General features: G+C 49.5%; 1 protein-coding gene across 1 annotated transcript in view; it reads left to right on the top strand.

Moving 5' to 3' along the window:
- Positions 1-476: 476 nt before the first annotated feature.
- LOC132578076 (vasoactive intestinal polypeptide receptor-like) overlaps positions 477-23,553 on the top strand; it is a gene marked incomplete at its 5' end in the record, with an annotated part of 92,328 nt that continues 69,251 nt past the window's right edge. Inside the window, 3 exons of the mRNA XM_060247908.1 lie at positions 477-587; positions 6,377-6,474; positions 8,369-8,501. Of these exons, the coding sequence (XP_060103891.1) occupies positions 477-587; positions 6,377-6,474; positions 8,369-8,501 (342 nt within the window). The remainder of the gene's footprint in view (positions 588-6,376; positions 6,475-8,368; positions 8,502-23,553) is intronic.

The raw sequence follows: 23,553 nt of genomic DNA, 5'->3' as shown, positions 1-23,553 counted from the left end.
TAGTGGATTGAGGGGCAGACTAGGACTCTCAGAGACGTGGGTTCAAATCCCTGCTTCTGCTGTCATCAAGCCAGTGGTAGTGGATTGAGGGGCAGACTAGGACTCTCAGAGACGTGGGTTCAAATCCCTGCTTCTGCTGTCATCAAGCCAGTGGTAGTGGATTGAGGGGCAGACTTGGAGTCTCAGAGACGTGGGTTCAAATCCCTGCTTCTGCTGTCATCAAGTCAGTGGTAGTGGATTGAGGGGCAGACTTGGACTCTCAGAGACGTGGGTTCAGATCCCTGCTTCTACCATGGAAGCTCTTTGAATAGCCTTGAGCCTGTCACTAACCTTCAGCCTGGCCTACCCTGCAAGAGTGGCTGTTGTGGAAGAATGGAGGAAGGCAGAACAACATTCTAAGCCCCGTTGCATTCCACCAGAGGAGAAAAGCAGGGTATAAATCAATAGATGCCTGCTTCTAACCTTGCTCTTCTTCTTTTCTAGGGAATGTGAGTCGGAACTGTACAAGCAACGGCTGGTCCGACATGCTGCCGGCGACGTACATCGTAGCTTGCGGATACGATCCCAACTCCACAGTCCCTTCCGAGGTCAGTAGGAGATTTGCAGCCCCAGAATCAGAATATGGTTTCTGTAAGGCGGGAGTGGCCAATGGTAGCTCTCCAGGTGTGTTTTTTTTTTTTTGCCTACAACTCCCATCAGCCCCAGCCAGCATGGCCAATGGCTGGGGCTGATGGGAGTTGTAGGCAAAAAAACATTTGGAGAGCTACCCTTGGCCACCCCTGCTGTAAGGTTTTTACATTGGGAAAGGCCAAACTAGATATGATGCAGAGGATCTGCCAGACTCTATTCATGCATCTTCCGGTTCCCAGAAAGCCAGTTTGGTGTAACGGTTAAGTGCAAGGACTCTAATCTGGGAGAACCGGGTTTGATTCCCCGCTCCTCCGCTTGCAGCTGCTGATGTGAGGTGCAAGCTCTCTGTAGTGTATCGCTAAGATGCCATTATGATATAACGCAAGGACGATAGACCAAGCAAACGCGGCCATGTGCAGAGGCGACTGGGCTGCCCCCAGGCGACTCCGCACAGGGCGCGGATCACCCCGCCCATCACAGCTTAGATGGAGGATTGGCGGGAAGTTTAACTGGCCAGGATTGGGCTGGCCAGCCTGGGAGGTTGTTCCGGGATATTGTATATAAGCGGGGCCCGGCCCGCGTGTTCCCTCTCTTGCAACGTGCTCCTAATAAAGAATGTTGCCCTACTTGCGTCTCCCGTCTGAGTACGTTACACTCTCCGCAGAGCTCTGTTCCCAACACTGTCTCAACAGCAGTTCTCTGAGAGCTCTCTCGGCCCCACCTACCTCACAGGGTGTCTGTGGTGGGGAGATTGTAAAGGAAAGGAGATTGTAAACTGCTCTGTATATCAATCCAATCCTCTCCTCCGCCCCCCAGCCCCAGAAATCTAACAGACATGTTCTGAACCTTAGAATCATAGAGTTGGAAGGGACTAGAGTCCTCTAGTCCAACCCCCTGCACAATGCAGGAAACTCACAAACACCTCCCCCTAAATTCACAGGATCTTCATTGCTGGCAGATGGCCATCTAGCCTCTGTTTAAAAACCTAGAATCATAGAGTTGGAAGGGACCTCCAGGGTCCTCTAGTCCAACCCTCTGCACAATGCAGGAAACTCACAAACACCTCCCCCTAAATTCACAGGATCTTCATTGCTGTCAGATGGCCATCTAGCCTCTGTTGAAAAACCTCCAAGGAAGGAGAGCCCACCACCTCCCGAGGAAGCCTGTGGGAACTTAGAATCATAGAGTTGGAAGGGACCTCCAGGGTCCTCTAGTCCAACCCTCTACACAATGCAGGAAACTCACAAACACCTCACCCTAAATTCACAGGATCTTCATTGCTGTCAGATGGCCATCTAGCCTCTGTTTAAAAACCTAGAATCATAGAGTTGGAAGGGACCTCTAGGGTTATCGAATCCAACCCCCTGCACCATGCAGGAAACTCACAAACACCTCTCCCCTAAATTCACAGGATCCTCATTGCTGACAGATGGCCTTGTTGGTCTTCTATGAATGTATTGTAAAGACTGGGCTCCAGTGATAAATAGGCCTCCAAACTGAAGAACAACGGATGAAACGTCTCGATATCTAGAGCAGACGTCCGTGGAAGGGCTTCCTTTAGTTCTATGAACTAAATACTGGAATGTTGTTACTCTTCTGTGATTGGAAGGACTGCTTTTGAACTGTCTTCTGTGAATGTCTTTTTGCCGCATGCTTTTTGCTACAAGCGGCCCCGTGACGCAGAGTGGTAAAGCACAAATACTGCAGTTCTGTAATCTGAACTCTCCGCTCACGACCTGAGTTCGATCTGAGCGAAAGCTGGTTCAGGTAGCTGGCCCAAGATTGACTCAGCCTTCCACCCTTCCGAGGTCGGTAAAATGAGTCCCCAGCTTGCTGGGGGGAAAGCGTAAAAGACTGGGGAAGGCAATGGCAAACCACCCCGTAAAAAGTCTGCCATGAAAATGTGAAAGCAATGTCACCCCAGAGTCGGAAATGACTGGTGCTTGCACAGCGGACCTTTCCTTTTCCTTTTGCATTGTTTATTCGAAGTTCTATGTGCAAGCTTTGTCAGAACACCACTGACCTCTACATTACACTGTCTTGTTTAAAATTTATGGTTTCTCTTAGCGGTTTTTTATTTACACCACCTACCTTGCAGGCAATCCTCCGCCTAAGCTGAGGAGTCTTGTGAGCAAAAAAGCCTACTTCATGAGTTACTGGCATTAAAGTTGTGAGCTACCATGAAAGTTGTGAGCTGCTGCATCAATTAGCGTGCTCTAGAGTCATCCTTCCTGAGCGAAGACAAAAATGTGTGCGCTGGAGGCTAAAAATCTGTGAGCTAGCTCACACGAAGTCAGCTCAGAGGGAACACTGCTCACGGGGTATCTTGTGCGGAAGGGAAGGGAAACGAAGGGCCGTGAACCGGTATAAATCCAGTCTCCTCTTCTTCATACTAAGAAGAAGTATTGATAGTGTTATCTAGCACTTAGAGCTAGAAGCTTGTGCGGAAGGGAAGGGAAACGAAATTGTAAGCCACTCTGAGTGAAGGATGGGGTTATAAATCCAGTCTCCTCTTCTTCATACTAAGAAGAAGTATTGATAGTGTTATCTAGCACTTAGAGCAGGGGTCCCTGAACTTTTAAAGCCTGCAAGTACCTTTGGAATTCAGCTCAGAGCCGTGGGCACAACCACAAAATGGATGGCGGAGGAGGCGAAGCCAACCCACAGAATGTCAAGGAGTGAGGTTACGCGTGACGCGAAGAGTAACTCTTCAGTGTTTTCAGGCAGAAGTGCTGTGAAAATAGGATGCTTTTAAAGAAAACGAACACAGTGTTTTAAAATATTTTCTCCCTCAGATCTGTGAGCCTGACTCAGCTTACCTTCCATACCCTTGAGGCGTCTTAGCACAGCATTCTTCGATGCTCTTAGCCAAAATGCCCCTTAAGAGAACTCTTCCAATAAGAGATCCACAGATTCCCAAAGCGTTAGCATGAATGCACTTTACTGATAAAGGAATATACAGTTTGATACTGCAGCACAATGAAACGAACATTTTGCTGCGCCGGCTGACCTCCTGCCCGGGGATTTACTGCTCATTTCTTTGGAATGAATTAAATGTTTACTCAGAATTCCCCAGCAATTCGCAAGCAACGTGTGTGTAAAAGAGACTGCTATGCGGAGGATGGCTGGCTTAATTCCTGGTGGACGCCGCTGAATTTTATGAAGCAAAGTAAACAGTCTTCTATCTCCCGGTCTGACAATGAGCACTCCCTGTTTCGTGTAGTGAAGCAGCCAGGGGAATTAACGGGGGTCACCGTTGTGGTGCGGTAGTGCGCATAGTATTGTGTTCGATTTCGGGCACTGCATTTTAAGGATATAGACAAGCTGGAATGGGTCCAGAGGAGGGCGACGAAGATAAGGAGGAGTCTGGAGGCCAAGTTCTATGAGGAAAGGTTGAAGGAGCTGGGGATGTTTAGCCTGGAGAGGAGGCGGCTGTGAGGTGATGAGAACATCATCTTCAAGCACTTGAAGGGCTGTCATCTACAGGATAGTGTGGAATTGTTTTCTATGGCCCGAGAAGGTAGGATCAGAACCAATGGGTTGGAATTAAATCAAAAGAGTTTCCGGCTCAACATTAGGAAGAACTTCCTGACCGTTAGAGCGGTTCCTCAGTGGATCAGGCTTCCTCCTTGGGAGGTGGTGGGCTCTCCTTCCTTGGAAGCTTTTAAACAGAGGCTAGATGGCCATCTGACAGCAATGAAGATCCTGTAAATTTAGGGGGAAATGTTCGTGAGTTTCCTGCATTGTGCAGGGGGTTGGACTAGATGACCCTAGAGGTCCCTTCCAACTCTATGATTCTATGATGGACCGAGAATCTGATTCAGTAGAAGGCAGCTTCATTAACAGATCAACAGAAGTGTAGTGTCCAGATCACGTGAAGTGACGGTATCGCTTTACTCTGCTCTGGTAAGGCCTCACCTGGAGTCTTGTGTTCAGTTTTGGGCACCACATTTTAAGAAGGATCTAGACAAGCTGGAACAGATCCAGAGGAGGGCAACGAAGATAGTGAGGGATCTGGAGACCAAGTCCTATGAGGAAAGGTTGAATGAGCTGAGCATGTTTTGCCTGGAGAGAAGGAGGCTGAGAGGTGATATGATCGCCATCTTCAAATACTTGAAGGGCTGTCATATAAAGCAGTGGGCCCAACCTTTTTGGCACCAGGGACCGGTTTTGTGGAAGACAGTTTCTCCACGGACCAATGGCGGTGGGGATGCTGAGAGTTTTGCTGCCCCCATGCCCCATCCCTGCCCTCCCCATTGGGTGTCTTTAAACAAGGATTAAGCAAAGGTCTCTGCCTCACTCCGCGGCCCGGTTGCTAACAGGCCACGGACCAGTACCGGTTCACGGCCCAGGGGTTGGGGACCCCTGATATAAAGGATGGCGCAGAATTGTTTTCTGTGGCCCCAGAAGGTAGGACCAGAACCAATGGGTTGAAATTAAATCAAAAGAGTTTCCGGCTCAACATTAGGAAGAACTTCCTGACCGTTAGAGCGATTCCTCAGTGGAACGGGCTTCTTCCTCGGTAGGCGGTGGACTCTCCTTCCTTGGAGGTTTTTCAACAGAGGCTAGATGGCCATCTGTTAGCGATGAAGATCCTGTGAATTTAGGGGGAGGTGTTTGTGAGTTTCCTGCATTGTGCAGGAGGTTGGACTAGATGACCCTAGAGGTCCCTTCCGTGATTCTATGATTCTAATTAGGGATTCTTGACCCAGTTCACATCCGATCTTGTCAGGTCTGAGAATCTAGGCAAAAGAGTTTTCAGCTCAATATGAGGAAGAACTTCTTGACACTTCAGTGGAACAGAATTCCTCCTCGAGAGGCGGCGGGCTCTCATTCCTTGGAGGTTTTTAAACAGAGGCTAGATGGCCATCTGATAGCAATGAAGATCTTGTGAATTTAGGGGGCAATGTTTGTGAGTTTCCTGCATTGTGCAGAGGGTTGGACTAGATGACCCTAGAGGTCCCTTCCAGCTCTATGATTTTGTGATTAAGAAGAACTTCCTGACCATTAGAGTGGTTTCTCAGTGGAACAGGCTTCCTTGGAAGGTGGTGGGCTCTCCTTCCTTGGAGGTTTTTCAACAGAGGCTAGATGGCCATCTGACAGCAATGAGGATCCTGTGAATTTAGGGGGAGGTTTTTGTGAGTTTCCTGCATTGTGCAGGGGGTTGGACCCGATGACCCTGGAGATCCCTTCCAACTCTATGTTTCTATGCCACCAGCTCCTTTCCTAGCAGCTGTGTGGGAAAATATCAGAAAGTTCATCAAAATTCTCCCAGGGGATTTGAACAGTGGAACCCACGAGCAAGTATGTGTGTGTGGGGGGGGAGTAAGAAAGAAAGAGCACGGTAAAAATTTAGAAGTTTCCACTTCCATGAGCTCCTGCCCCAAATGTGGCCTGATTCTCACCATGTTCTCAACAAAGCTGGCAAGCCCTTCTCTGACACTGGATCAGGCAGGCCAATGGCAGTCAGCGTGACTGTGACTGAGGTATCTGGCCAGGGCCAACCAGCTACTGAGAAAGAGGTCAGAGGTCACGATTCCAGAAGAGCAGGTGCAGTGTAGCTGCTTCGCAGGTCACAGGGTACCAAGACTATATGAGCATTACGATCTCTGGAAACAATTGAAAACACGCTCACACTTCCCAAAATAGACTGGAATGTATGTCGGAGGAAATGGACTAGTTGAGGAAGAAAACCCACACATTTGTAAGTTCTGATGAATCGACTCTGGTTTTCCCATCTCTTTAGCAGACCTTCTATGGCGTTGTGAAGACTGGCTACACCATCGGACACAGTTTATCTCTCATAGCTCTGACAATGGCCATGATCGTTCTCTGCATTTTCAGGTAATGGAAAAATGATGGAGGAAGAAGGAAATGCAAGGGGATGGAGCACAGGGAGAAAGGGGGTTGGTCCATAGTTGTAGCAGCTAGAGCAGGGGTGGGGAACGTTTTTTCTGCCAAGGGCCATTTGGATATTTATAACATCATTAGCGGGCCATACAAAATTATCAACTTAAAAAACAGTGCTCTGCGGAGAGAGAACAATTCAAGCCGGCAAAATTAATGTAAATAATAGTTCTCTTTGAAGTCATGCAGGGGGAGCCTAATTTGTCACGCACCTCCCCCTGACCCACCGCCCTAGGCAAATGCCTATGTCCAGGGCTTTTTTGGTAGAAAAAGCCCAGCAGGAACTCATTAGCATATTAGACCACATTCCCTAATATTAGCATATTAGGTCACACACTCATTAGCATATTAGGCCACACCATCTGGGATAATCAAGTGCAAATTGAACTGGTGGTCGCTGGCTCCCACCTCCCACCCCGCCCTCCCTTTCTTCATGCGGGGTGGGAGCTGCTTCGAAAGAGAGAGAGAAAGGGAATGAAAGGAAAATAAAGAAATGGGGGGTGGAAATAAAGGGAAATAAAGAAATATGGGGAAGAAAGGGAAAGAAAGGGAAATAAAGAAATGGGGGAAGAAAGGGTAATGAAGGAAAATAAAGAAAGGGGGGAAGAAAGGGGAATTAAGGGAAACAAAGAAATGGAGGAAAGATATCAAAAGAAAGGGAAATAAAAAAATGAGGGGAAAACTTACCTGAACTGTGACAGTGACTTTTCCAGGCCCCACGGTAATCATGACCGGCCAGCCAAGCCCCAGGGAGGCCATCGACCCGTGTGGCTGGGCCCCATGATCCCTGCCGAACAGCCAGGGCCTTGGGAGGCTGCTGCATAGAGCAGCAGGGCCCCATGATCCTCGCCAGCCAGCCAGGTCCCAGGGAGGCCACCATGTGGCTTGGCTCAGCCCAACAATCCCCGAGGACCAGACCAAGTGATCTTGAGGGCCGTAAACGGCCCTCGGGATGGAGGTTCCCCACCCCTGAGCTAGAGCCAGAGTGGTTTAGCGGAGAGACTCATATGGCACTTTCACACACATTGAATAATGCACTTTCAATGCTCTTCCCAACTGGATTTGACTGTGTGCCATTTGGTAAAGTGCATTGAAAGTGGATTCAAAGTGCATTCTTCAGTGTGCACGAAAGTGGCCCATTAGACTTAGATGTTACAAAGTGAGTTCAGCCAGCTTTTAGTGACACCAGAACACTGTATTCAGAAGAAAACAGTCACAAGAGTTGGAACTCTCTGTCTGAGGCATAATGCTCTGAATTCTTGGTGCTTGGAGGGGGCAACAGTGGGAGGGCTTCTAGTGTCCTGGCCCCACTGATGGACCTCCTGATGGCACCTGGTTTTTGGCCACTGTGTGACACAGAGCGTTGAACTGAATGGGTCATTGTCCTGATCCAACATGGCTTCTCTTATGTTCTTATGTGACACAGAGTGTTGGACTGGATGGGCCATTGGCCTGATCCAACATGGCTTCTCTTATGTTCTTATGTGACACAGAGTGTTGGACTGGATGGGCCATTGGCCTGATCCAACATGGCTTCTCTTAAGTTCTTATGTGACACAGAGTGTTGGACTGGATGGGCCATTGGCCTGATCCAACATGGCTTCTCTTATGTCCTTATGTCTGAGGCAGTGATGCTCTGTATTCTCGGTGCTTGAAGGGGGCAACAGTGGGAGGGCTTCTAGTGTCCTGGCCCCACTGATGGACCACCTGATGGCACCTGGTTTTTGGCCACCGTGTGACACAGAGTGTTGGACTGGGTGGGCCACTGGCCTGATCCAAAATGGCTTCTCTTACGTTCTAACTTTTTTCAAACGCTATCTTCTTCCTCCAGGAAACTGCACTGCACCCGCAACTACATCCACATGCACCTTTTCATGTCTTTCATCATGAGAGCCGTCGCTGTCTTCGTTAAGGACATCATTCTCTTTGAGAGAGATGAGTGGGACCACTGCTACGTGAACACGGTCAGTAGCGCCTACTCACCATGGGCATTGGTGGGGTATTTTGGTCCCGCGGACTCTGTTTTCTAGCCTAAACTTACAGAGGCATGAGTACCGGTAGAATTCCAACACAGGGTGGAGGGCTCAGTCACAACATGGCTGCCGTAGGAGGTGGCAGACCTCCTCTCTCCACAGAGAGAGGAGACCCAAATGCGGAGGGAAAGAGGTGTCATTTTAGAAGAAACACCAGAAAGAAGGGGAGAGAGAACGAGGCTAAAACCAGCTCTGTGGAGGCAACTGCTACTGAAGCCAGGGCTTTTTTATGTAGCAGGAATTCCTTTGCCTATTAGGCCACACCCCCTGATGTAGCCAATACTATTGGAGCTTACGGTAGCCTCTGTACTAAGAGCCCTGTAAGCTCTTGGAGGATTGGCTATAGGACCACCCTCTCCACTATGTCCCTGGAAGAGAACTACGCTCTACCGGTCAAAATCTACCGGTGATCCCCAGCCCTAAACAGGTTCAGTCCTGCCTCTGACCTGATGGAACTCTCTGTCGGAAGACACAAGGGTCCTGCGGGATCTCTTACAATTCCGCAGGGCCTGCAAAGCAGAGATGTTCCTCCAGGCTTTTGTCTGAGGGCGGCGGCGGCGGCTTGGCTGGCACCCCTCTCCCCCCCCCCCTCTATGTAAAGGGGGAACTGCTTAATCACCCTTTGGGTGAAGAAGGACTTCCTTTGATCCGTTTTAACCTGACTGCTCAGCAATTTCATGGAATGCCCACGAGTTCTTTTCACAATACAAGAACTCGTGGGCATTCCATGAAATCGCTGAGCAGTCACGTTAAAACGGATCAAAGGAAGTCCTTCTTCACCCAAAGGGTGATTAACATGTGGAACTCACTGCCACAGGAGGTGGTGGCGGCTACAAGCATAGCCAGCTTCAAGAGGGGATTGGATAAAAATATGGAGCAGAGGTCCATCAGTGGCTATTAGCCACAGTATATAAATATGTGTGTGTGTGTGTGTGTGCATAGGCCACATATAGGCCACTGTATGACACAGAGTGTTGGACTGGATGGGCCATTAGTCTGATCCAACAGGGCTTCTCTTATGGCCTTATGTGACACAGAGTGTTGGATTGGATGGGCCATTGGCCTGATCCAACATGGCTTCTCTTATATCCTTATGTGACACAGAGTGTTGGACTGGATGGGCCACTGGCCTGATCCAACAGGGCTTCTCTTATGTAGTTATCTGACACAGAGTGTTGGACTGGATGGGCAATTGGTCTGATCCAACAAGACTTCTCTTATGTCCTTATGTGACACAGAGTATTGGGCTGGATGGGCCATTGGCCTGATCCAACATGGCTTCTCTTATGTTCTTATGTGACACAGAGTGTTGGACTGGATGGGCCACTGGCCTGATCCAACATGGCTTCTCTTATGTCCTTATGTGACACAGAGTATTGGGCTGGATGGGCCATTGGCCTGATCCAACATGGCTTCTCTTATGTTCTTATGTGACACAGAGTGTTGGACTGGATGGGCCATTGGCCTGATCTAACATGGCTTCTCTTATGTTCTTATGAGACACAGAGTGTTGGACTGGATGGGCCATTGGCCTGATCCAACATGGCTTCACTTATGTTCTTATGTGACTCAGAGTGTTGGACTGGATGGGCCATTGGCCTGATCCAACATGGCTTCTCTTATGTTCTTATGTGACACAGAGTGTTGGATTGGATCGGCTATTGGCCTGATCCAACATGGCTTCTCTTATGTTCTTATGTGACACAGAGTGTTGGACTGGATGGGCAATTGGTCTGATCCAACAAGACTTCTCTTATGTCCTTATGTGACACAGAGTATTGGGCTGGATGGGCCATTGGCCTGATCCAACATGGCTTCTCTTATGTTCTTATGTGACACAGAGTGTTGGACTGGAGGGGCCATTGGCCTGATCCAACATGGCTTCTCTTATGTTCTTCTGTGACTCAGAGTGTTGGACTGGATGGGCCACTGGCCTGATCCAGCATGGCTTCTCTTATGTTCTTATGTGACTCAGAGTGTTGGACTGGAGGGGCCATTGGCCTGATCCAACATGGCTTCTCTTATGTTCTTATGTGACACAGAGGCCGTTTTCCCACTTAGCGTTTGCTCCCCTTATTCCCCGCCGCAATTATCTCCGGATCATTTTTCTCGTTTTCCCACTAGTGACTCTTTGCGGAGTCGCCTTCCCTGAAGCCCCGGCTCAAATTGTTTTCCCACTGGCATCGGCTTGAGTTCGATGCCCTGTCAATCATTTTTTTTTTAAGCGCAAGTCTGGTTGCGTAATGACGTACTAACGTACTAACGTACTAATGTAACATCGAGCTGCTCCCTCCCCTTCATTTCGTGGACAAACCGCATCACGTGTGCTGCTGCTGCTCATGGATTGGCTGCAGCTGTAGAGTCCTCCACAGTCCTTTATGTATTAACAGAAGCATTCCTAGCACTATATTCCCCCCCCCCAAATTCTGAATTTGCGAAATATCGCAATAACGAAGAGAGAGAAATCGAGGGGTTTGTGTGTGTGTGTGTGTGGCAGCTTCTTCCCTTCGCTCCCTCCCGGGTGGCGAAGCTAGGATTTCCTCCGCTCTCTTTCCCCTCTCCGGCTGGCGCTTGCAACGGGGGACCTGACTGATTCCTGCTGCCAGAGCTCCCCCCCCCCGCCCCATTCTCTCCTTCCCCTTCTGTGGCGGGTGTGAAGAGCGAGCTCCGTCTATTTTCTAACCGTGCGGAATGTAGCCAGGGAGAAGAATGCAGGACTCCAACTTCCCATTTTATACATGGCGATTTTGTGCAGGTCCAGAAATCCTGGTGGCACAGCTGAGGGAGGCATTCCGTTTTTAACACACACACATGAACGCTTTGGCCCGCACCGGCACTAGATTCCCCCCCCCCCAAACAATGGAGAAGCGCCGCCGCCGCCAAATGTCTCTGGGCGGCTGGGCTCCCTTTGCCAAGGCGGCGGCGGCAGCGGGAAGCCGGCGGGGTCAAGCGGGGCGCAAATGGAAGTGAAGTGGGGGGGTTTGAGCTGGGGAGAGTTGAAGGTGCCGGGGCCCCTCCGCCGGCCCGCTGAAACCGCCTCCTTCCCGCTCGCCCTCCCCAAACTAGACCCGAAACGAACTGGCTGGAAAAGGCCTGCTGGGGGGGCTGCCGCGGTCCCCCCACCGGGGCCCCTAAAGGGAGAAGAGGCGGGGGATAACGCAACAGCGAAATAACGCAACTATTCCAGGAGGGTTTTTTTTTTTTTCCTTTGTTAATTTCGAAATATCGCTATTACGCAAAACTGTGAAGTTTAAAAAAAAAAATGGCCGCGCCGGCACTTCGGGGAAGCGCCGCGAAAGGCTGATGATTGGCCAAGGGGGTGGATGGGGTGGGAGGACGGAAAGGGAGAGGGTGCCGCCCACAAAGCAGTCGATCCGGCGTGGATGGATTTCCCACAGCAAACTCCGCTGAGTGGATCCGGAGGTTTTCGGAAACTCCGGCAAAATGCTGAAAAACATACTCCGGCGTAAAATCCCTGTAGCGCCGGAGCAAACCGCAGCGCCGGAGCAAGATGTGCGAAATCCAAGAGAAGATCCGGAGGTAAATGGGGCGCTACGACGGAGCAAACGCTAGTGCGAAAACGGCCAGAGTGTTGGACTGGAGGGGCCATTGGCCTGATCCAACATGGCTTCTCTTATGTTCTTATGTGACTCAGAGTGTTGGACTGGATGGGCCACTGGCCTGATCCAACATGGCTTCTCTTATGTTCTTATGTGACACAGAGTGTTGGACTGGAGGGTCCATTGGCCTGATCCAACAGGGCTTCTCTTATGTTTTTATGTGACACAGAGTGTTGGACTGGATGGGCCACTGGCCTGATCCAACATGGCTTCTCTTATGTTCTTATGTGACTCAGAGTGTTGGACTGGATGGGCCACTGGCCTGATCCAACATGACTTCTCTTATGTTCTTATGTGACACAGAGTGTTGGACTGGAGGGGCCATTGGCCTGATCCAACATGGCTTCTCTTATGTTCTTATGTGACACAGAGTGTTGGACTGGATGGGCCACTGGCCTGATCCAACATGGCTTCTCTTATGTTCTTATGTGACTCAGAGTGTTGGACTGGATGGGCCACTGGCCTGATCCAACATGGCTTCTCTTATGTTCTTATGTGACTCAGAGTGTTGGACTGGATGGGCCACTGGCCTGATCCAACATGGCTTCTCTTATGTTCTTATGTGACTCAGAGTGTTGGACTGGATGGGCCACTGGCCTGATCCAACATGGCTTCTCTTATGTTCTTATGTGACACAGAGTGTTGGACTGGATGGGCCACTGGCCTGATCCAACAGGGCTTCTCTTATGTTCTTATGCTCCCAGTGTCTGGAAAGCAGAATTACAGCACATTACAAAATATTTTCATAGGGTTGCAACTGTTTTAAATTACTGATTTTCTTGATTTTATGTGTACCTTTTGTTGTACATCGCCCAGAGCTCGGCATTGGCCAGGATGAGGTGATTCATTAATAATGATGATGATGATGGAGTTATGGCCTAATATGCAAAGATGTTCCTGCTACAAAAAAAAGTCCTGGCTGAAATAACGCTTTCTGATGCTGCACAGCCAGTCAGATCTTCAGGGACCAATCAGAAGCCCTGCTGGGAAAAAGCCCACATGGTCCCACCCACTTTCTAAAAATGTTTGCTGGGCTCCAAGAAAAGTGTTGCCAGACACTGTGGTGTCCACAGGCCCCTTGTGTAGAATATGACAACATTTGGGAGGAACTGTTTGCTGTTCATGTCTGCTGGGCGAATTTTATGAGTCAGCTTAGTTTTGAAGGGTTTTTTTTTTTTTCATTTCCCTCCCCCCGACTGTCTTTCAGCTTTCTTTTCACTAGGAGAGCACATTTCAGCCTGACGGTGCTGTTTTTATCTCATTGTTTGATGCTGTTAAAGTTTCGAGACACTACGGCGAAAATTCTGGTTCTGATGAGCAAGCGTTTCCATGCTAATACCTACTGTTTTGAATACCGACATTGCTTATTTCTTCTTGGTAAAAGGTATATCAGAATGGTGCATAATTGTTTTCTGTTGCCCCGGAAGGTAGGACCAGAACCAGCGGGTTGAAATTAAATTAGAAGAGTTTCCGGCTCAACATTAGGAAGAACTTCCTGACAGAGCAGTTCCTCAATGGAACAGGCTTCCTTCTCGGGAGGTGGTGGGCTCTCCTTCCTTGGAGGTTTTGAAACAGAGGCTGGATGGCCATCTGACCGCAGTGAGGATCCTGTGAATTCAGGGGAGGTGTTTGTGACTTTAGAGCGGTTCCTCAGTGGAACAGGCTTCCTCCTTGGGAGATGGTGGGCTCTCCTTCCTTGGAGGTTTTTCAAAAGAGGCTAGATGGCCCTCCAACAGCAATGAAGATCCTGTGAATTCAGGGGAGGTGTTTGTGAGTTTAGAGCGGCTCCTCAGTGGAACAGGCTTCCTTGGGAGGTGGTGGGCTCTCCTTCCTTGGAGGTTTTTCAACAGAGGTTAGATGGCCATCTGACAGCAATGAAGATCCTGTGAATTTAGGGGGAGGTGTTTGTGAGTTTAGAGCGGCTCCTCAGTGGGACAGGCTTCCTCCTTGGGAGGTGGTGGGCTCTCCTTCCTTGGAGGTTTTTCAACAGAGGCTAGATGGCCATCTGACAGCAATGAAGATCCTGTGAATTTAGGGGGAGGTGTTTGTGAGTTTAGAGCGGTTCCTCAGTGGAACAGGCTTCCTCGGGAGGTGGTGGGCTCTCCTTCCTTGGAGGTTTTTCAACAGAGGCTAGAGGGCCATCTGACAGCAATGAGAATCCTGTGAATTTAGGGGGAGGTATTTGTGAGTTTCCTGCATTCTTCAGGGGGTTGGACCAGATGACCCTGGAGGTTCCTTCCAACTCTATGATTCTATGTAAAATCATAGGAATTTACAACAGCTAACAGGGCATTTGGAAACTCTGGTATTCTACCGGCCTCCCAGTGCTAAAGTCTCTTGTTACTCAGCTGGGCTACAAACATCTCGAGTTTGAGAGGACAAGACCTGTGATGTGAACAAGAGCCCTGGCGGTCGAAAGCAATGTCAGAGCTGTCATGAATAATCACCCAGAACATTACGCCTCTAATATCTGCCAGCCTTATCTGATGCCAATACTGAGAAGTCAGTACGCAGCGGAAAGCATTACTCCGACTTCTCCACCCAGGCAGGTCGTAGCGGAAGGGGAATGGGCTGAAAGGATTAGAGGCTTATCGGGGAGCCAGAGAAATCATAGAATCATAGAGTTGGAAGGGACCTCTAGGGTCATCTAGTCCAACCCCCTGCACAATTCAGGAAACTCACAAACACCTCCCCCTAAATTCACAGGATCTTCATTGCTGTCAGATGGCCATCTAGCCTTTGTTTAAAAACCTCCGAGGAAGGAGAGCCCACCACCTCCCGAGGAAGCCTGTTTCAATGAGGAATCGCTCTAACGGTCAGGAAGTTCTTCCTCATGCTGAGCCGGAAACTCATTTGATTTAATTTCAACCATTGGTTCTGGTCCTACCTTCTAGGGCTACAGAAAACAATTTCACACCATCCTCTATATGACAGCCCTTCAGGTACTTGAAGATGGTGATCGTATCACCTCTCAGCCGCCTCCTCTCCAGGCTAAGCATGCCCAGCTCCTTCAACCTTTCCTCATAGGACTTGGTCTCCAGACCCCTCACCATCTTCGTCGCCCTCCTCTGGACCCCTTCCAGCTTGTCTATATCCTTCTTAAAATGTGGTTCCCAAAAATGAACACAAGACTCCAGGTGAGGTCTTGTCAGGTCTCTCTGAACAAACCCATTGGCAAATCTTGCAGTAGGATCAACAGAGGAAGAAGAAGACTGCTGGTTTATACCCCACCCTTCTCTCCGAATCAGAGACTCAGAGCGGCTTACAATCTCCTATATCTTCTCCCCCCACAACAGACACCCTGTGAGGTGAGCGGGGCTGAGAGGACTCTCCCAGCAGCTGCCCTTTCAAGGTCAACCTCTGCCAGAGCTATGGCTGACCCAAGGCCATTCCAGCAGCTGTAAGTGAAGGAGTGGGGAATCAAACCCGGTTCTCCCACATAAAAGTCCGCATACTTAACCAGTATATCAAACTGGCTCTCAGAAGACTGAATGTCCTTGGGACCTCTGTCCCACAAGCCCAAGGGGTGGTGAGGTTGTTTACTTGCTCCCGTGTGGAACCCTCTGTAGTGGAGAGGTGCATTTCCCAGCTCGTGCCTGTCCCCCCCACACCCACACACACGCACATAAATTCTAGGAGAAACATTGTGGGGGAAAAGCGCTGCCTCATCCTGTGTTCCGGAACCTGCCGCGGTGTCGGTTCACAACCTGGCAAGTGGTATGGATTCTGAAAGGTTAGGAAGTTAAGTTTATTCGATTTATATTCCTTCCTCTCTGCCGAAGCAGGCTCAGGGCGGCTCACAATTCATAATAAAACAAACAATATTTTTTTAAAAAACTTTAGATTAAAATAACCCCTGGGTGCTGATTTCTATACCAGGGGTAGCCAACGGGAGCTCTCCAGATGTTTTTTGCCTACAACTCCCATCAGCCCCAGCCATTGGCCATTCTGACTGGGGCTGATGGGAGTTGTAGGCAAAAAAAAACATCTGGAGAACTACCGTTGGCCACCCTCGGTCTATACAATTAAACAGTATAGTGCATAGATGCATGGACGGCATTCAGTGGTTTTAAAAGACATCCATACAGATCTAATGTCCAGTCATTTCAGTTAATTCTGGTTAATGATTAGGAGGTGGTGGCGGTTACAAGCATAGCCAGCTTCAAGAGGGGATTGGATAAGCATATGGAGCAGAGGTCCATCAGTGGCTATTAGCCGCAGTGGATCGTTGGAAAGAGCCCCATGGTGCAGAGTGGTAAAGCTGCAGTACTGCATTCGGAGCCTTCTGCTCACGACCTGAATTCGATCCCGGTGGAAGCTCGTTTCAGGTATTTCATTTCATTTCATTTTCATTTCATTTAGTTTATATCCCGCCCTTCCCACCAAAGCGGCTCAGGGCAGCTCACAACACAAAAGTTCTAACATAGGATTAAGTTTTAAAATACATCAATTTACAACATTTAAACAATAAACCAGTAAAAACAATAAAACAGTAAAACAAAGCCATTTACCAAAATACCATACTACAGCCTTCTATTCAAAATTTTCAAGTACCCATCAGTTGTATGGCAACCTTGGTGGAGTTGGCTCAGGTTGACTCAGCCTTCCATCCTTCCGAGGTCGGTCAAATGAGTCCCCAGCTTGCTGGGGGGAAAGTGTAGATAACTGGGGAAGGCAATGGCAAGGAAAGGAAAGGTCCCCTGTGCAAGCACCAGTCGTTTGCGACTCTGAGGTGACGTTGCTTTCACAACGTTTTCACGGCAGACTTTTTACAGGGTGGTTTGCTATTGCCTTTCCCAGTTTTTTACACTTTCCCCCCAGCAAGCTGGGTCCTCATTTTACCAACCTCTGAAGGATGGAAGGCTGAGTCAACCTTGGGCTGGCTACCTGAACCAGCTTTTGCTGGGATAGAACTCAGGTCGTGAGCAGAGAGTTCAGATCACCGTACTGCAGTACTGCTGCTTTACCACTCTGCACCATGGGACTGATATGGAATCAATGCAATGCAATGCAATGCAATGGCAAACCACCCCGTAAAAAGTCTGCCATGAAAACGTTGTAAAAGCAACGTCACCCCAGAGTTGGAAACAACTGGTGCTTGCACAGGGAACTGCCTTTGTCTTTATTGTTGGAACTCTCTCTCTGGAGCAAGTGATGCTCTGTATTCTTGGTGCTTGGAGGGGGGAGGCACAGTGGGAGGGCTTCTAGCCCCACTGGTGGACCTCCTGATGGCACTTGGGGTTTTCGGGCCACTGTGTGACACAGAGTGTTGGACTGGATGGGCCATTGGCCTGATCCAACATGGCTTCTCTTATGTTCTTATGGGACAGAGCATTGAAGTGGATGGGCCATTGGCCTGATCCAACATGGCTTCTCTTATGTTCTTATGGGACACAGAGTGTTGGAATGGATGGGGCATTAGCCTGATCCAACATGGCTTCTCTTATGTTCTTATGTGACATATAGCGTTGAACTGGAGGGCCATTGGCCTGATTCAACATGGCTTCTCTTATGTTCTTATGGGACACAGAGTGTTGGACTGGATGGGCCATTGGCCTGATCCAACATGGCTTCCCTTATGTTCTTATGTGACACAGAGCGTTGGACTGGATGGGCCATTGGCCTGATCCAGCATGGCTTCTCTTATGTTCTTATTAATTGCCAAACACAAGCTGAAATAGCATGGTCCTCCAGACTTTTGAGGAACTGGGTAAGGTCCCGCAAAGCTCTGACATCCTCTGGGAGTTGGTTCCACCAAGAAGGGGCGTCAACTGAGACAGCCCTTTTTTACATGTTGATTTGAGTCTTGCATCCCTCGACACAGGGATTGATAGCAAATTTTGAGTTCTTGATCGAAGTACTCTCTGGGGAACATGTGGGGAGAGAGGGCTCCCTAAGGTAGACAGGTCCCTGACCATATAGGGCTTTAAAGGTAATAACCAGCACCTTGTCCACACACTTAATAACTACACCAAACTTAACTACTACATCAAACTAGAAATCCTATCGTTGATTTCCAAGAAGTCTGAAGAAGCTTCCATCTTTCTCAAGTGAAGAGTTGCTTCATGTAGAAATAAGACCATGAGATGCACTTAGCGGTTCAGTACACTGACGGGACTTAAAAGGTGACAAGGCATGTCATCTGAAGAAAGGTTAAATGGGTGAGCAGATGAAATGCCTTGCACCTTCATCAAGCTGTTTTTCCCTTGAGAAAGACCAGAGTCTGAAACATGTGGGGAATTTAAGGAACGTCTTGGTTTACACAGCTGGGGGAGATTCTGTTTTTCCTTGAGTTTTTCACAGCGGTTGGATCCTTTTAGTTGCTTCTGATCTTTCCTTGGTTATTTCCCTCTCTCTTCACCCCTGAGGCTAAGAGTTTCCCACTTATGCAAGCTAGGTCAGAAGGACGCACGGGTCTCACCACCTTATTGTCCTCTCTCACCTCTTTGAACATGTAACACTGGGTCAAGTCATTGATCTATCAAGCTCAGTACTGGGCATTCTGATGGGCAGCAGTTCTTCAAAGAGTCCAGGCCTTTCAGTTCATCATAATCTAAGAAGAGCCTTGCTGGATTGGACTAGGTGGTCCATCTAGTCCAGCCTCCTGCCTCACACAGTGGCCAACCAGTTCTTCTGGAGGGCCAACAACAGGGCAGAGTGGCCGAGGCCTTCATAAAAACATCAGAGGAGCCCTGCTGGATCAGACCTTTGGTTCGTCTAGTCAGCATCCTGTCTCACACAGTGGTTAACCATTTCCTCTGGAGGGTCAACAACAGGGCAGAGAGGCTAAGGCCTTCATAAGGAAGTAAGACGAGCCCTGCTGGATCATACCAATGGGCCATCAAGTCCAGTATCCTGTCGGACACAGTGGCCAATCAGTTCCTTGTGACAGCCAACAACAGGACATAGAGGCCAAGACCTTCAGAAGAACATCAGAAGAGCCCTGGTGGATCAGACCAATGAAGGTCCATCTAGTCCAGCTTCCTCTCTCACACAGTGGCCAACCAGCTCCTTGTGACAGCCAACAACAGGACATAGAGGCCAAGGCCTTCAGAAGAACATCAGAAGAGCCCTGGTGGATCAGACCAATGAAGGTCCATCTAGTCCAGCTTCCTGTCTCACACAGTGGCCAACCAGCTCCTTGTGACAGCCAACAACAGGACATAGAGGCCAAGGCCTTCAGAAGAACATTAGAAGAGCCCTGGTGGATCAGACCAATGAAGGTCCATCTAGTCCAGCTTCCTGTCTCACACAGTGGCCAACCAGCTCCTTGTGACAGCCAACAACAGGACATAGAGGCCAAGGCCTTCAGAAGAACATTAGAAGAGCCCTGGTGGATCAGACCAATGAAGGTCCATCTAGTCCAGCTTCCTGTCTCACACAGTGGCCAACCAGCTCCTTGTGACAGCCAACAACAGGACATAGAGGCCAAGGCCTTCAGAAGAACATTAGAAGAGCCCTGGTGGATCAGACCAATGAAGGTCCATCTAGTCCAGCTTCCTGTCTCACACAGTGGCCAACCAGCTCCTTGTGACAGCCAACAACAGGACATAGAGGCCAAGGCCTTCAGAAGAACATTAGAAGAGCCCTGGTGGATCAGACCAATGAAGGTCCATCTAGTCCAGCTTCCTGTCTCACACAGTGGCCAACCAGCTCCTTGTGACAGCCAACAACAGGACATAGAGGCCAAGGCCTTCAGAAGAACATTAGAAGAGCCCTGGTGGATCAGACCAATGAAGGTCCATCTAGTCCAGCTTCCTGTCTCACACAGTGGCCAACCAGCTCCTTGTGACAGCCAACAACAGGACATAGAGGCCAAGGCCTTCAGAAGAACATTAGAAGAGCCCTGGTGGATCAGACCAATGAAGGTCCATCTAGTCCAGCTTCCTGTCTCACACAGTAGCCAATCAGTTCCTTGTGACAGCCAACAACAGGACATAGAGGCCAAGACCTTCAGAAGAACATCAAAAGAGCCCTGGTGGATCAGACCAATGAAGGTCCATCTAGTCCAGCTTCCTGTCTCACACAGTGGCCAATCAGTTCCTTGTGACAGCCAACAACAGGACATAGAGGCCAAGACCTTCAGAAGAACATCAGAAGAGCCCTGCTGGATCAGACCAATGAAGGTCCATCTATTCCACACAGAAGAACATCAGAAGAGCCCTGCTGGATCAGACCAATGAAGGTCCATCTATTCCACGCAGTGGCCAATCAGTTCCTTGTGACAGCCAACAACAGGACATAGAGGCCAAGACCTTCAGAAGAACATCAGAAGAGCCCTGCTGGATCAGACCAATGAAGGTCCATCTAGTCCAGCTTCTTGTCTCATACAGTGGCCAACAAGTTCCTCTGAAGGGCCTCCTGACTCTGATATTCATAGAATTTGTGCCTCTGAATGTAGAGGCTGCTCTCCGTCACTGTGGCTGGATAGACTTATCCTCCATGACTCTTATCTGATCCCCTTTTAGAGCTGTTTATTTCTGTGGCCATCACTGCATCCTCAGGCCGTGAATTCCAAGTGAGAGCCTGTTTCCGGGCACCTACCATTGGGCACCATTGCCCCATGCCTGGCCCGGCATTGATCCCCCAGGATGCCGCTGATCGCATCCTCTCCTGCAGTCCCAGTCCCACCAGTCAGCTGTCCAATGAGCAGAGACTTAAAAGGGAGCAGATGCCCACCACAATTTGCCTCTCACTAGTCCTGCAAGCACCAAGGGAGAGCCCAAAAAGCCTACGCAGCTGAGCATCCCTGGACTCTCCTTGTTCCCTTTTAGTCCCTGATCGGGTGGCATGTAGAAGTTCACATGGGTTTCCCCAGGTTTTTTTTTTTTGTTGTAACAAAAAATCCTTTGCATATTAGGCCACACCTCCTGATGTAGCCAATCTTCCTGGAGCTTACAGTAGGCCCTGTACTAAGAGTCCTGTAAGCTCTCAGAGGATAGGCTACATCAGGGGTGTGTGGCCTAATATGCAGAGGAGCTCCTGCTAGAATTCCACCCCTGGGCTACATACCCCTGATGTTGCAGTCCTTCTGGAGGCCCTGTACTAAGAGCCCTGTAAGCTCTCAGAGGATAGGCTACATCAGGGGTGTGTGGCCCAATATACAAAGGAGCTCCTGCTAGAATTCCACTCCTGGGCTACATACCCCTGATGTAGCCAGTCCTTCCGGAGGCTCTGTACTAAGATCCCTGTAAGCTCTCAGAGGATAGGCTACATCAGGGGTATGTGGCTTAATATACAAAGGAGCTCCTGCTAGAATTCCACCCCTGAGCTACATACCCCTGATGTAGCCAGTCCTTCCGGAGGCCCTGTACTAAGAGTCCTGTAAGCTCTCAGAGGATAGGCTACATCAGGGGTGTGTGGCCTAATATGCAGAGGAGCTCCTGCTAGAATTCCACCCCTGGGCTACATACCCCTGATGTAGCAGTCCTTCTGGAGGCCCTGTACTAAGAGCCCTGTAAGCTCTCAGAAGATAGGCTACATCAGGGGTGTGTGGCCCAATATACAAAGGAACTCCTGCTAGAATTCCACTCCTGGGCTACATACCCCTGATGTAGCCAGTCCTTCCGGAGGCTCTGTACTATGAGCCCTGTAAGCTCTCAGAGGATAGGCTACATCAGGGGTGTGTGGCTTAATATACAAAGGAGCTCCTGCTAGAATTCCACCCTTGGGCTACATACCCCTGATGTAGCCAGTCCTTCCGGAGGCTCTGTACTAAGAGCCCTGTAAGCTCTCAGAGGATAGGCTACATCAGGGGTGTGTGGCTTAATATACAAAGGAGCTCCTGCTAGAATTCCACCGCTGGGCTACATACCCCTGATGTAGCCAGTCCTTCTAGAGGCCCTGTACTAAGAGCCCGGTAAGCTCTCAGAATATAGGCTACATCAGGGGTGTGTGGCTTAATATACAAAGGAGCTCCTGCTAGAATTCCACCCCTGGGCTACATACCCCTGATGTAGCCAGTCCTTCTAGAGGCCCTGTACTAAGAGCCCGGTAAGCTCTCAGAGGATAGGCTGCATCAGGGGTGTGTGGCTTAATATACAAAGGAGCTCCTGCTAGAATTCCACCGCTGGGCTACATACCCCTGATGTAGCCAGTCCTTCTAGAGGCCCTGTACTAAGAGCCCGGTAAGCTCTCAGAATATAGGCTACATCAGGGGTGTGTGGCTTAATATACAAAGGAGCTCCTGCTAGAATTCCACCCCTGGGCTACATACCCCTGATGTAGCCAGTCCTTCTAGAGGCCCTGTACTAAGAGCCCGGTAAGCTCTCAGAGGATAGGCTGCATCAGGGGTGTGTGGTCTAATATGCAAAGGAGCTCCTGCTACAAAAAAAGCCCTGGTATCCTCTCCCCCGATTCAGGGATGACTCCCGGTACTACTGCCCCCCCAGAGCAGAGGGTCACTGCTGGTGCCCCTGGTCACATGGTTTCCACATCTCTCCTTGCAGGTAAATATTTTTGCGGTTAACCAAGAAGCACGCATTATGTTGGCTAAGGGAGTGAGAAATCGCTGCCTTTCTCTCTCTACTGGACCCTAGGACTAGAAAGCAGCGTCGTCAAAGAGAAATATGGTATTAATAAAGTTCATTGCAGAGATGTTCTCTCTGATTCATCACTGCCTCTTCTCTGCTTCCAAAAAGCAGCTCAGAGGAAGAAATCTCACCCAACAAGGGATCCGAGTGGGAAGATGAACTCCCCACTTTTGGCTGCGGCAGCCATCTACAGCCTGTCTTTCCCCTTCTCAGACCTCTCTCATGGGACAGGGGCAGAAGGTGCCATCAAGTGAGAACAGATAAAAGGAAGTACTTCTTCACATATAGAATTCACTGCCACAGGGAGCGGTGGCAACTTCAAGAGGGAATTGGATAAACATCTGGAGTAGAGGACCACTGTGTCTGGGGCAGTAATCCTCTGTCTTCTTGGTGCTTGGGGGGGGCCACAGTGGGAGGGCTTCTGGAGTTCTGGCTCTTCTGGAGGACCTCCTGATGGCACCTGGTTTTGTGACACAGAATGTGAGACTGGATGGGCCATTGGCCTGATCCAGCACAGCTTCTCTTACGTCCTTATGTCTGAGGCAGTGATGCTCTGTCTTCTTGGGGCTTGGGGGGGGGGCACAGTGGGAGGCCTTCTGGAGTTCTGGCCCTTCTGGAGGACCTCCTGATGGCCCTTGAGTTTTGGCCGCTGTGTGACACAGAGTGTTGGACTGGATGGGCCACCGGCCTAATCCAACATGGCTTCTCTTCTGTTCTTATGTCGCAGCCAACTTATGATGACCCTCGTTGGTTTTTCGTGGCAAGCGATAAACAGAGGTGGTTTGCCATTGCCTGCCTCTCCATAGCAACCCTGAAGTTCCTCTGTGGTGT

Source organism: Heteronotia binoei, chromosome 10 (assembly GCF_032191835.1).
Source record: "Heteronotia binoei isolate CCM8104 ecotype False Entrance Well chromosome 10, APGP_CSIRO_Hbin_v1, whole genome shotgun sequence".
Classification (NCBI taxonomy): Eukaryota; Metazoa; Chordata; class Lepidosauria; order Squamata; family Gekkonidae; genus Heteronotia; species Heteronotia binoei.
The sequence above is the reverse complement of the archived record's forward strand: the minus strand, read 5'-3'. Positions and strand labels throughout refer to the sequence as shown.